The sequence below is a fragment of the Primulina eburnea genome, chromosome 13, assembly GCF_022965805.1.
Source record: "Primulina eburnea isolate SZY01 chromosome 13, ASM2296580v1, whole genome shotgun sequence".
In the NCBI taxonomy this organism is placed as follows: Eukaryota; Viridiplantae; Streptophyta; class Magnoliopsida; order Lamiales; family Gesneriaceae; genus Primulina; species Primulina eburnea.
In genome coordinates this window covers 223,873-236,712 of record NC_133113.1, presented here as the reverse complement: position 1 = coordinate 236,712, position 12,840 = coordinate 223,873, and the positions used below count along the sequence as shown (strand labels likewise).

General features: G+C 43.3%; 1 protein-coding gene across 1 annotated transcript; it reads right to left on the bottom strand.

Annotated features, from left to right (window-relative positions):
- Positions 1 to 10,912: 10,912 nt before the first annotated feature.
- Positions 10,913 to 11,990, bottom strand: LOC140809085 (uncharacterized). The gene is made up of 3 exons (XM_073166567.1): positions 11,855 to 11,990; positions 11,480 to 11,751; positions 10,913 to 11,377 (listed from the first exon to the last, which is right to left on the bottom strand). Exons 1-3 carry the CDS (start codon positions 11,988 to 11,990, stop codon positions 10,913 to 10,915), a joined length of 873 nt encoding a protein of 290 aa, XP_073022668.1.
- Positions 11,991 to 12,840: the final 850 nt, after the last annotated feature.

Below are 12,840 nucleotides of genomic sequence, written 5' to 3'. Positions count from 1 at the left end.
TAACCTTGTCACAACATAAATTCTTATTATATAAATTGGATGTTTGTTTTTGGGTCGCTGTTGCTCTATCAGCTATGACTCATTATGAGTTTTGGGCGTCGGTCTTCAGGTCGGTGCTGCTTTGCCAACTTGACTGATTACGAGATTTGGGCGTACATCATCTGCCAAACTTAGATCCATGATATTTTTTGTTTAGTCAAACGACTATGATTATTGATTTGAAAGGATTTTCTGAGCTACATTTCATAAATTATTTGAGGGATTTTATTCTAGGCATTTTTTAGGAAAAGTTAACTGTTTAGCTTAATATGATATTATGATTGAAGTTTAAAGTTTCAGGAATTTTCGAAAATAACTTGTGTTATTATTGGGTTGGAGGAAGTGTATTTTGTACATTATTAGAAGAAAAGCGAGACACACCGTAGAAACAAAACTCCATTGATGAGCAAGCAAGCTTTTCCCAAATACAACAAACTGTATTATAAAATGAAAATCTGAAAACTCAACTACCACAAGTCAACTTATTTATACTAATGACAAAGGAGGACAATGTGACTACTAAAGCGTGTTTTAGGAAATGACATCTAATATTCCCTCTCAAGATGGGGAGTGAATATTTTCAATTCCCATCTTGACCATCATAGCTCGAAGCTTTGCAGGAAGGAGAGCTTTGGTGAACATATCTCCAAGTTGTAAGTGAGAGGCAACGTGCAGAACTTGGATGATGCCTGACTGTATTCTTTCCCGCACAATGTGACAGTCAATTTCAATATGCTTTGTACGCTCATGAAATACAGGGTTGGATGCTATATGAGTAGCTGCTTGATTATCACAAAACAACTTTAGTGGTAAGTAAATTACCGTGCACAAATCTCTGAGCAACGAAATTATCAGACAATTTCACAAGTAGCATTCGCCATGGACCTGTACTCGGCTTCAGCAGAAGATTTGGATACAGTTTGTTGCTTCTTTGATTTCCATGAGACTAATGAGCTGCCCAGCATCACACAAAATCCAGTAACTGAACGGCGTGAATCAGGACATGCAGCCCAATCAGAATCCGAGAACACATGTAATTTGGCTTCGGTTTTCGAACTATAGAACAAACCTTGTCCCGCTGTTCCCTTCACATATCTCATAACTGAATATACAGCTTGCAAATGAGCAGATCGTGGTGCCGAGACAAATTGAATAAGTCTGTTCACTGGATAAGCTAAGTCTGGACGTGTGATAGTGAGGTAAAGTAGCTTTCCTACAAGCTTACGATACAGGGACGGGTCCGCTAATAACTCACCATCATCTTGACTAAGTTTCGAATTGGCATCCATGGGAGTGGTGCGAGGTTTACTCCCAATGAGCCCAGCTTCAGCAACTAATTGAAGTGCATAATGACGTTGACATATGTATATACCTCGTGAAGATATGGCTACCTCAATGCCCAAGAAATATTTTAAGTCGCCCAAGTCTTTTAGCTTGAATTGCATATTCAAGAAAAGTTTCAAACTCTCAGCTTCAGTTACATTATTTGTGGCAATTACTATGTCATCCACATATACCAACAAAGCCAAGAACACATCACCATGTGTACGAACAAATAAAGAGCTATCTGCAGGGGATTGAACGAAACCAATCTTGAGAAGAGTAGAAGAGAACTTAGCAAACCATTGCCGAGAGGCTTGTTTGAGTCCGTATAAGGATTTTTGTAGCTTGAAAGCAGCATTAGGTGGCAAAGATTCCCTCTTTCGGTCATATCCAGGAGGAAGTGACATGTGAACCTCTTCAAATAAGTCACCATGCAAAAATGCATTGTTTACATCAAGTTGTATTAGTGACCAACCTTGAATAGCTGCTAAAGCTAGCAAAGTTCGAACTGTGATCAACTTAGCAACAGGAGAGAATGTCTCAAAATAATCCACCCCTTCTTGTTGTGTATACCCTTTTGCAACTAAGCGGGTCTTATATCGCTCAAGAGTCCCATCAGCAAGAAACTTGGCTTTGTAGACCCATTTGCAGCCAACAACGTGTTTCCCAGGGGGCAAGGAAACAATAGTCCAAGTGTTATTGCTCTCTAAAGCACACAAATCATCAGTCATGGCCTGGCACCATTCCGGGTGCTGAACAGCCTGAGAAAACGTGTGACCTTCATGAATGGAAGAAATATTGTTAACAAAAACTCGGTAGGAAGGGTATAGCCGATGAGTGCTAAGAACTAATGACAAAAGGTGAGCAGTAGATGGCTCGGGTGGAGGCAAGGATGTGGCAAAACAATGATAGTCACGCAAGTGACTAGGTTTGGTAGAGACTCTTTTGGAAAGAGGTTGAGGTAGTGGGTCAGCAATTGGTGATGGAAGATGAATATGTGTTGGAAGGACACTTTCAGAAAAAAAAAATGAGAAGAAGATTCGGGTGAGGATGATTGTTCGGTGAATGGGAAAATTTGTTCATGAAAAACAACATCTCGAGAGATGTAAACTTCATTTGTGTCAATGTTGAGAAGTTTGTAGGCTTTATATCCTTTGGGATATCCAAGAAACACGGATTTGATGGCACGAGGAGAAAATTTAGAGCGTTGATTCAAAAGTGTAGAACCATAGCAAAGACACCCGAACGATCTAAGGTGAGAATAAGCTGGCAGCTTCTGAAACAACAACTCGAAAGAACTTTTATCAGAAAGACGTTGAGAGGGAGTTCGATTAATAAGGTAAACCGAAGTGGAGATACAATCACTCCAATAGACTAAAGGAACATTTGATTGAAACAACAAATCTCGAGCTACATTCAAGATATGTTGATGTTTTCGTTCCACAACTGAATTTTGTTGTGGTCGTTCAACACATGAATGATACGAGACAATTCCCTCGGTCTTGAAAAAATTGGAGAAAAACAATTCTGGAGCATTGTCGGAACGAACGGATTTGACCTTGGAACCAAATTGAGTATGTACCAACTTGCAAAAATCAGGAAAGATGCACAAGACATCAGATTTTGATTTCATCAAATATATCCAAGTGTATCGTGTGTGATCATCCACGATGGTAAGAAAATATTTGTATCCTTCAACACTCAAAGGATGAAAGGGACCCCAAATATCAATATGAATTAATTCAAAAGGAATATCACGAGTCAAATTGTTGGGAGAAAATGACACCTTATTTTGTTTAGCTAAGTGACAAACTGTAGTGACCCGTTCCAGAATCACCTACTAATCAGAACTTAAGCATGCAATTAACTTAATAAAACTGAATCAGATAAACAGCGGAAAAACAACATATACAGCCCGATCGAATCAGTAAGTACGAATACTAAAACAACCAAATCAAACTAAATCCCAAGAATAAAATACCAGCAACTACAGGTCAACCCCTGCTAGCTCCCTGTCCTCTCCCTCCTGGACCGTCCAACCTGAGACCTGCCCCATCGAATAGGGTGTCCAAAACAGAGATAAACCGAGGACGTGAGCATAAAACGCTCAGTACCGAAAGAATGAGTATACAAGACTATGACATGCATGTATGCAAAATGTACTGGATACCAGGGTCTGGGTATAACGAAAAACTGCTCAGGCAAATGACGTCAAGGTATGTAGCACTCTGCGCCGTCGCACCAGGAGGTGGCTCCCATACCATAAACCTGTGGATATACCGGTATCCTGACCACCGTCGGCCAACGGGGTCCAACCATCCACAACAACCGAGGGCTGAGCACCCTCTGAACAGGCTATCTCAAAAGATAAACAGGCCCAACATGATTATGCAAATGCCGCATAATAAACCATGCATCATATGTCAGATAATAATGCAACACATAAACATGCAACACATAGTAAAGCATACTCAACCAGGATATCTCGGATAGTACTTCCGTACCTCAAACCAGTAGATCCTAGTAATCAGCCCTAGAATCAAGCCTGCGTCCGTAGTCAGCCCACTGATGCCGCTAGCTCCCAACTAGAGCACAGCTCCGCTACAAAGCCAGTAGCTCCCTGCTAGTGCCCGAACCTCGGGAAAAGCTAGAAACCCATCAGAAACGACTAAAACGCTCTGGAACTCTCGGAATTGGTAATTGAAAAGTGAAGCCTCGCGCCTCTATTTATAGACGACGATCGGACGATCCGATCCACTTCGGAAGATCCGATCCTGTGCACTTCGGACGATCCGATCCACTTCGGACGTTCCGAACTCTGCATGTCTTCCACGTGTCCAGCCACCTGTCTTCGGACGATCCGAACCTCTTCGGACGATCCGAACCCTGACACGGTCTACTGTTGACAAGACTCGGTCTGACACCGAACCGAACGGTCCATCCGAACCCACTTCGGACGATCCGAACCTCTTCGGACGGTCCGATCCTGGTTCGTTCCTTCCGAACTCGCAGAATATAATTAATCCAATAATTACTCAATTTAGGCATCGGGATACTACATTCTCCCCCTCTAAAAAGGATTTCGTCCGCGAAATCGAGTCTGAAGAATAACAATTCTGAACAATCAATACATTCATCTCAAGAATGAATTACAAATTGAAAGCCCAACTGAAATTACAATCATAACTGAAAATGCTACAACTAGAACAACTCAGGATGCTCTGACCGCATGCGACTCTCTAGTTCCCAAGTAGCTTCTTCAGTACCTCGGCGCTGCCACTGCACTAAGACAAGAGGAATAGTCTTATTCCGCAGTACCTTATCCTTCCGGTCTAAGATCGAAACCGGTCTTTCTACAAAAGACAAATCCGGATTCAACTGAACTTCTGTCGGATGCAAAACATGGGACTCATCCGCTACGTATCGTCTCAACAAGGACACATGAAACACATTGTGAACACTAGACAGATACGGTGGCAAGGCTAATCTGTAGGCCAAATCTCCCACACATTCCAAGATCTCAAAAGGACCAATGAATCTCGGAGATAGCTTACCCTTGAGTCCAAATCTCAGAATCCTCCGAAAAGGTGATACCTTGAGAAACACTTTCTCGCCTGCATCAAAATGAAGAGGCCTGCGCTTGGTGTTCGCATAACTCGCTTGTCGATCCTGAGCAGTCTTAATCCGCTGCTTGATCACAAGAACTTTATCCTTGGCTTGCTGAATCAATTCTGGACCCTCGACCTGTCGTTCTCCGACTTCCTCCCAGAACAGAGGAGTACGACAACGTCGACCATACAACGCTTCAAACGGAGACATACCAATACTCCTATGAAAGCTGTTGTTGTATGCAAACTCTATCAGTGGCAAATGATCCTGCCAAGCTGGCCCGAAATCCATCACACAAGACCTCAACATATCCTCAAGCGTACGAATAGTCCTCTCTGACTGTCCGTCAGTCTCTGGGTGATACGCAGTACTCAAACTCAAAGTAGTGCCCAAAGCTTGCTGAAAGCTACCCCAAAATCTAGACGTAAATCGAGGATCTCTGTCACTAACGATACTCACAGGCACACCATGAAACCGTACAATCTCCTGAATGTACAACCGTGCCATCCGATCGAAAGTGAAATCTCTGTTATACGGAAGAAAATGGGCAGACTTGGTAAGCCGATCTACTACAACCCAGATAGCATCTCTATTCCCCACAGACATAGGCAAGTGAGTCACGAAGTCCATCGTGATATGCTCCCACTTCCACTCCGGAATAGGAAGATTCTGCAACAAACCTCCAGGTCGTCGATACTCTGCCTTTACCTGCTGACAGACCAGGCACTTGGAGACATACTGATAAACATTGCGTTTCATACATTTCCACCAAAATCGAGTCCTTAAATCTTTATACATCTTGTTGCTCCCCGGATGAACACTCAACTTGCTACGATGAGCCTGGGACAAAATCTCCTCCCTCAAAGTGTCATCCTCCGGTACAACAACACGACCAGATAAGCACAAAAGACCCTGAGACTGATAGTGGAAACCAGAAGTATTATCTCCATCAGCCAACCGAGCTAATTTCTGAACCTTAGAATCAGACATCTGAGCATCTCTAATCCGAGAGTACAACACTGGTTCAGACAAAATAGTAGCCACACGGATACTCTCTGATCCCTTCCGATGCTTATAATTGAATCCCATCGAACAGAAATCCTGAATAATCCCAGATACAGCACAAGTCTGAAGAGCAGACAATCTCACCTTGCGACTAAGAGCATCAGCCGTGAGATTCGCAGATCCTGGATGATACTTGATCTCACAATCATAATCCTTGAGTAGATCCATCCAGCGACGCTGACGCATGTTCAACTCTGCCTGAGTGAACAGATACTTCAAACTCTTATGATCGGTGAAAATCTCAAATCGCTCACCATACAGATAATGGCGCCAGATTTTCAAAGCAAAAACGATCGCTGCTAATTCCAGATCATGAACAGGATAGTTCTCCTCATGAGGCTTCAACTGCCTCGACGCATAAGCAATCACATGCTCATTCTGCATCAAAACACACCCTAGACCCTGCAAAGAGGCGTCGGTGTAAACACTAAAACCACCAGATCCAGCCGGTAAGGCCAAAACAGGCGCAGATGTCAACCGTCTGCGAAGCTCCAAGAAACTCTCTTCGCACTCTGATGTCCACTCAAATGAAACATCTTTCCGAGTGAGCTGAGTAAGTGGCTTAGCAATCTGAGAGAAGTTGACAATGAAGCGGCGATAATACCCAGCCAATCCCAGAAAACTGCGGATCTCGGCTACTGTCGTCGGACGCGACCAGTTCAATACCGCCTCCACCTTGCTCGGGTCAACTGAAACTCCCTCGCTAGAAATAACATGACCAAGGAATACAACCCTGTCAATCCAAAACTCGCATTTACTCAACTTCGCATAAAGCTGATTCTCGCGAAGTATCTGTAAAATAATTCTCAAGTGTTGTACGTGTTCTCGCTGATCACGCGAATAGATTAAGATATCATCTATGAACACCACAACAAATTTATCCAAGAAGTCTCGAAATACCCGATTCATCAGATCCATAAAAACTGCTGGTGCATTCGTCACCCCAAAAGGCATAACCAGAAACTCATAATGCCCATACCGGGTCCTGAATGCAGTCTTTGATATATCTCCCTGATGAACTCGAAGTTGATGATAACCAGACCTTAAATCGATCTTGGAATACACAGAGGTACCTTGCAGTTGATCAAATAAATCATCAATCCGTGGCAACGGATACTTATTCTTTATCGTAGCACGATTCAACTGCCGATAATCTATGCAGAGCCGCATAGAACCATCCTTCTTTTTGACAAAAAGAACTGGTGCTCCCCACGGGGACACACTGGGTCGAATATACCCCTTGTCAAGAAGATCCTGCAACTGCTGTTTCAATTCTTGCATATCTGATGGAGCTAAACGATAAGGAGCTCTGGAGATTGGTGCCGTGCCTGGCACTAAATCAATGCTGAAATCCACTTCCCGAACTGGAGGAAAACCAGGAATCTCCTCGGGAAAAACATCCGGAAAATCGCAAACCACTGGAATGTCACTGACCCCGACACTGTCTGCGGACGAATCAATAGCATAGATAAGGTAGCCTTCCCCGCCCGACTCTAAGGCACGACAGGCTTTCAGAGCAGAAACCACAGGCATCGGGGGTCGCGCTCCCTCTCCATAGAAAAACCAACTGTCGCCCTCCACTGGACGAAACTGCACGAACTTCTGGTAACAGTCCACAGTAGCTCTATACACAGTCAGCACATCTATTCCCAGAATGCAATCAAAATCCTCCATCGCAAGAATCATCAAATTAGCAGTTAAGATATTACCCTCAAACTCTAGAGGACAACCCATCACTAGACGTTTAGCTAACACCGAATGACCCATCGGTGTGGAAACAGATACCACAATGTCCAAAGAAGTGAAAGGTAAAGCATGACTCTTAGCAAACCTCGCAGATATAAATGAATGCGATGCACCAGTATCAATGAGAACGTAAGCAGGTAATCCACATAAATTACAAATACCTGCAATAACTCTCTCGTTCTCCTCAGCAGCCTGATCCTGGTTAAGAGCAAAGACCTGCCCTTGAGTACGCGGTCGGAGGTTAGAGCCCTGAGTAGACTGTCCCTGCTGTGGCCTCTGATGAACTGAAGCCTGAGAACCAGATCCTGATCCTCCACCCATCTGTGGACAATCTCTCTTCATGTGGCCCATCTCACCGCACCTGAAACAAGCACCCGCAACTCTGCGACAACGCTCTGTCGGATGGTCCTTCCCGCAATGCTGACACGGGCCCTTCTTCTTCCCAAAATGGTGAACTCCTCCAGATCCAGAGGAAGAAGAAGTAGATCCAGCCTTCTTAAATGATTGGGCACGGGGACCCAAAGAACTAGTAGGACGAGCAGACTGCATGGCTCGACCCCTCAGCAAACTGCCCTCTGCCTGGCGACAACGGTTCACAAGGCCCTCATACGACGTCGGATCATCACAGACCACGACCCGATCATAAATCTCCTGATTGAGGCCCTGAAGAAAATGATTATACTTGGCCACCGCATTGTCACTGACGTGCGGAACATATGGGAGCAACTCAAAGAACTTCTGCTGATACTCATCAACAGACAAACTCCCCTGCTTCAGATTGATCAACTCAATCGCCTTGGTCTGCAGAAGAGCTGGCGGAAAGTAAAGCAGCATGAAAGCAGCTCGGAAATCGGCCCAAAGAACTCGGCCCTGACGCTGAACTATCGGTGCAGAGGTAGACCTCCACCACTTACGTGCACCGCCCTCCAGCAAGAAATCAAGGGTATCCATCTGCTGCTCCGCCGAGCACTGGAAAGACTTGAAACAGCTCTCCATCCTCTCAAGCCAGTTCTCCGCAACATCCGGAGTCTCGCCGCCCGAAAGAGGTTTCGGCCCCATCTGCAAGAACCTATGCATACTGAAACTCCGAGGCTCATCTCGTCGGTGTGGACGACGTTCCCGATGCTCTCGACGACGTTCCCGATCGTCGCGGTCTCCCCAGCGTCCCACGCTGCCATGACTACTAGCATCGTCGTCAAAACCAGACATCTCTACAAAAAGTCACCAGAGATTAGACCCAAAAGAACAGTTCTAAATCCCAAAATCTTAATGCATGCTCTGATACCATAAATGTAGTGACCCGTTCCAGAATCACCTACTAATCAGAACTTAAGCATGCAATTAACTTAATAAAACTGAATCAGATAAACAGCGGAAAAACAACATATACAGCCCGATCGAATCAGTAAGTACGAATACTAAAACAACCAAATCAAACTAAATCCCAAGAATAAAATACCAGCAACTACAGGTCAACCCCTGCTAGCTCCCTGTCCTCTCCCTCCTGGACCGTCCAACCTGAGACCTGCCCCATCGAATAGGGTGTCCAAAACAGAGATAAACCGAGGACGTGAGCATAAAACGCTCAGTACCGAAAGAATGAGTATACAAGACTATGACATGCATGTATGCAAAATGTACTGGATACCAGGGTCTGGGTATAACGAAAAACTGCTCAGGCAAATGACGTCAAGGTATGTAGCACTCTGCGCCGTCGCACCAGGAGGTGGCTCCCATACCATAAACCTGTGGATATACCGGTATCCTGACCACCGTCGGCCAACGGGGTCCAACCATCCACAACAACCGAGGGCTGAGCACCCTCTGAACAGGCTATCTCAAAAGATAAACAGGCCCAACATGATTATGCAAATGCCGCATAATAAACCATGCATCATATGTCAGATAATAATGCAACACATAAACATGCAACACATAGTAAAGCATACTCAACCAGGATATCTCGGATAGTACTTCCGTACCTCAAACCAGTAGATCCTAGTAATCAGCCCTAGAATCAAGCCTGCGTCCGTAGTCAGCCCACTGATGCCGCTAGCTCCCAACTAGAGCACAGCTCCGCTACAAAGCCAGTAGCTCCCTGCTAGTGCCCGAACCTCGGGAAAAGCTAGAAACCCATCAGAAACGACTAAAACGCTCTGGAACTCTCGGAATTGGTAATTGAAAAGTGAAGCCTCGCGCCTCTATTTATAGACGACGATCGGACGATCCGATCCACTTCGGAAGATCCGATCCTGTGCACTTCGGACGATCCGATCCACTTCGGACGTTCCGAACTCTGCATGTCTTCCACGTGTCCAGCCACCTGTCTTCGGACGATCCGAACCTCTTCGGACGATCCGAACCCTGACACGGTCTACTGTTGACAAGACTCGGTCTGACACCGAACCGAACGGTCCATCCGAACCCACTTCGGACGATCCGAACCTCTTCGGACGGTCCGATCCTGGTTCGTTCCTTCCGAACTCGCAGAATATAATTAATCCAATAATTACTCAATTTAGGCATCGGGATACTACACAAACTGAGCAGTCAAGTACAACATTTTGAGTTATTGAATCATCATGAACTAATTGACTTAGTACAGATAGCTTGGATGAAGATGGATGCCCCCATTCTATAATGCCATAATTGGCTATGAGTAAGAGAAACATTACAGATTGCAAGAAGAGTGTTAGGTGAATTTAGAACATAGAGGTTACCAACGCGACTACCCATCCCGATCCTCCTTTCCTTGGTGATATCCTGAATAACACAAGAATCAGAGGAAAAGGACACATAACAGTTTAGATGTTCAGTCAGAGAACTAACCGAAATAAGATTGAAATGGAAGCTGCCAACAAAAAGAACATTTTGTGGTATTAGTTAGGATATAACAAAACAGATCCTATATGTGTTGTTGCCACTGTGGAGTTGTCAGGTAGTGTGACTGTGGAATTTGTGGATTTATAAGAGTGAAAGGACGTAAGAGAACAACAAATATGATGTGTGGCTCCTGTGTCTAAGACCCAATGATCATTAAGGATAGAGGAGTCATAGAAAGACAATGAAGAGATACCATTGAGACATAATGTAGATGCCTCAAGCTGTTTAGAATCCATGCATTGCCAAGCTACAGTTGAGTACTCAAGAATGCAAGAAACTGCTTGCATTGCTCAGGACTTAGTGAATCAGATGCACTGCTGGTCGGTTGCGAATTTGTTGGAGTGTCAGCACCCCTAAAATGATTTGCTCGAACTTTTGACACACTTCTGGTAGATCCAGAATGTTGCTTCGGCTTGTATTTGGGATGAGTTGGTGGATATCCATGCAATTGGTAGCATTTATCAGCAGTATGACCCGGATAATGACAGTGAGAACATGTTGGCAAATCTATTTTTCTGCCTTTATCACCTTTACCATATGAAGATCCCTTGACAAATGCAGTGCTCGGATTAGGACATGAATGTGAGGAGTGATCTAGTGATGAACAAAAAACATCAGAATGTATGGATCGTTGACGTTCTTCCTGCACCACCAATGAGAAGATCTTCGAAATTACAGGAATAGAATCCATCATCAGTACCTGAGCACGAATCTAGGCATATGACTCATTGAGTCCCATCAAAAATTGCATAACACAGTCTTGATTTTGATACTTCACCCAATCCTTCATAGAACAACAATTACACACTGATACCGGCTGGAAATCCTTCAATTCATCCCACAAGGTTCTTAAACGAGTATAGTAAGTGCTAACATCCATTGAACCTTGCTGTAAACCAGACAATAACCTTTTAATTTGAAAAATTCGAGGTGCATTACTTTGATGAAACCTCTCACGGAGATCTATCCAGATCTCATGTGCGGTAGCCATATACATAAGGCTATCAGCTATTTCTCGACTCACAGCATTAAGTATCCACGAAATCACCATGCTATTGCATCTAACCCATGCACCATACAACAAATCTTCGAGAGGAGGATGCATAAACGTTCCATCAACAAAAAACAAGCTTATTTTTAGCAGTAAGAGCCTCAAACATCGCACGACTCCAGGTATTATAATTGTTACCTGCGAGGGAGTGAGATACAAGCACTAGACCATGATGATATCCATTTTGGAGAAAATAGGGGCTGCTCGAATCATCAACAATTCTCCCATTGTACGAAGTCTTAGCTTGGAGATGTGGCGTATTAGCTTTCACCATGGCGAGAACAGAGTAGCAATCGGATTTTATTGCTCTGATACCATATTAGAAGAAAAGCGAGACACATCGTAGAAACAAAACTCCATTGATGAGCAAGCAAGCTTTTCCCAAATACAACAAACTGTATTATAAAATGAAAAACTGAAAACTCAACTACCACAAGTCAATTTATTTATACTAATGACAAAGGAGGACAAATGCGACTACTAAAGCGTGTTTTAGGAAATGACATCTAATATACATTAAAGTTTAATGCATGTCACTTTATATATATATATATATATATATATATATATATATATATATATATATATATATATATATATATATATATATATATATATATATATTATTGCTATCTCTGGAATTGGTGGTCGAGAAAGTATCTCACTAGTTTTCATCGATACAACGTGATGACGAGAATTGACTGTCTGGAGTTGAGAGGCACTTATCCGAGCCTTTATGTTATCCAGTTTTGATAGTTTTGATATTAAGTTGATGAACGTCAAAAACAAAAAATTTAAAATTATAATGCATTTTAGGTGCAGAAAACAATACTCTAACACATGCAAAAATAAATCTATTAAAAATAAAATTTGGAATATATAGTAATCATTAAAATAAGGTATAACGAGTTGAACGAGAAGGTGACCGATATCTGTGAAGAATACAATTTCTTAAAATAGATTTATCCCCTCACCGATGGTATTTTGAGGACCATATGGACGACTTTATGTGAAGATGCAACAGGAATCCAGTAGCAAATAAGCACAAAATGTTATTCCGACGAACATAAAGTATATCTGATCGTAATCACCTTTTGAATACAGAAAACCGAGACAATCTAAAG

Excerpts from the sequence above, each read along its gene's own strand:
- LOC140809085 (XM_073166567.1), bottom strand. The coding sequence starts at position 11,990 with ATGGTGAAAGCTAATACGCCACATCTCCAAGCTAAGACTTCGTACAAT. Across the intron at positions 11,752-11,854 it reads TGTATCTCACTCCCTCGCAG|ATTTGTTGTATGGTGCATGG; the intron begins GTAACAATTATA and ends CTCCTCTCGAAG. Across the intron at positions 11,378-11,479 it reads AATTGAAGGATTTCCAGCCG|ATTCGTGCTCAGGTACTGAT; the intron begins GTATCAGTGTGT and ends TCATATGCCTAG.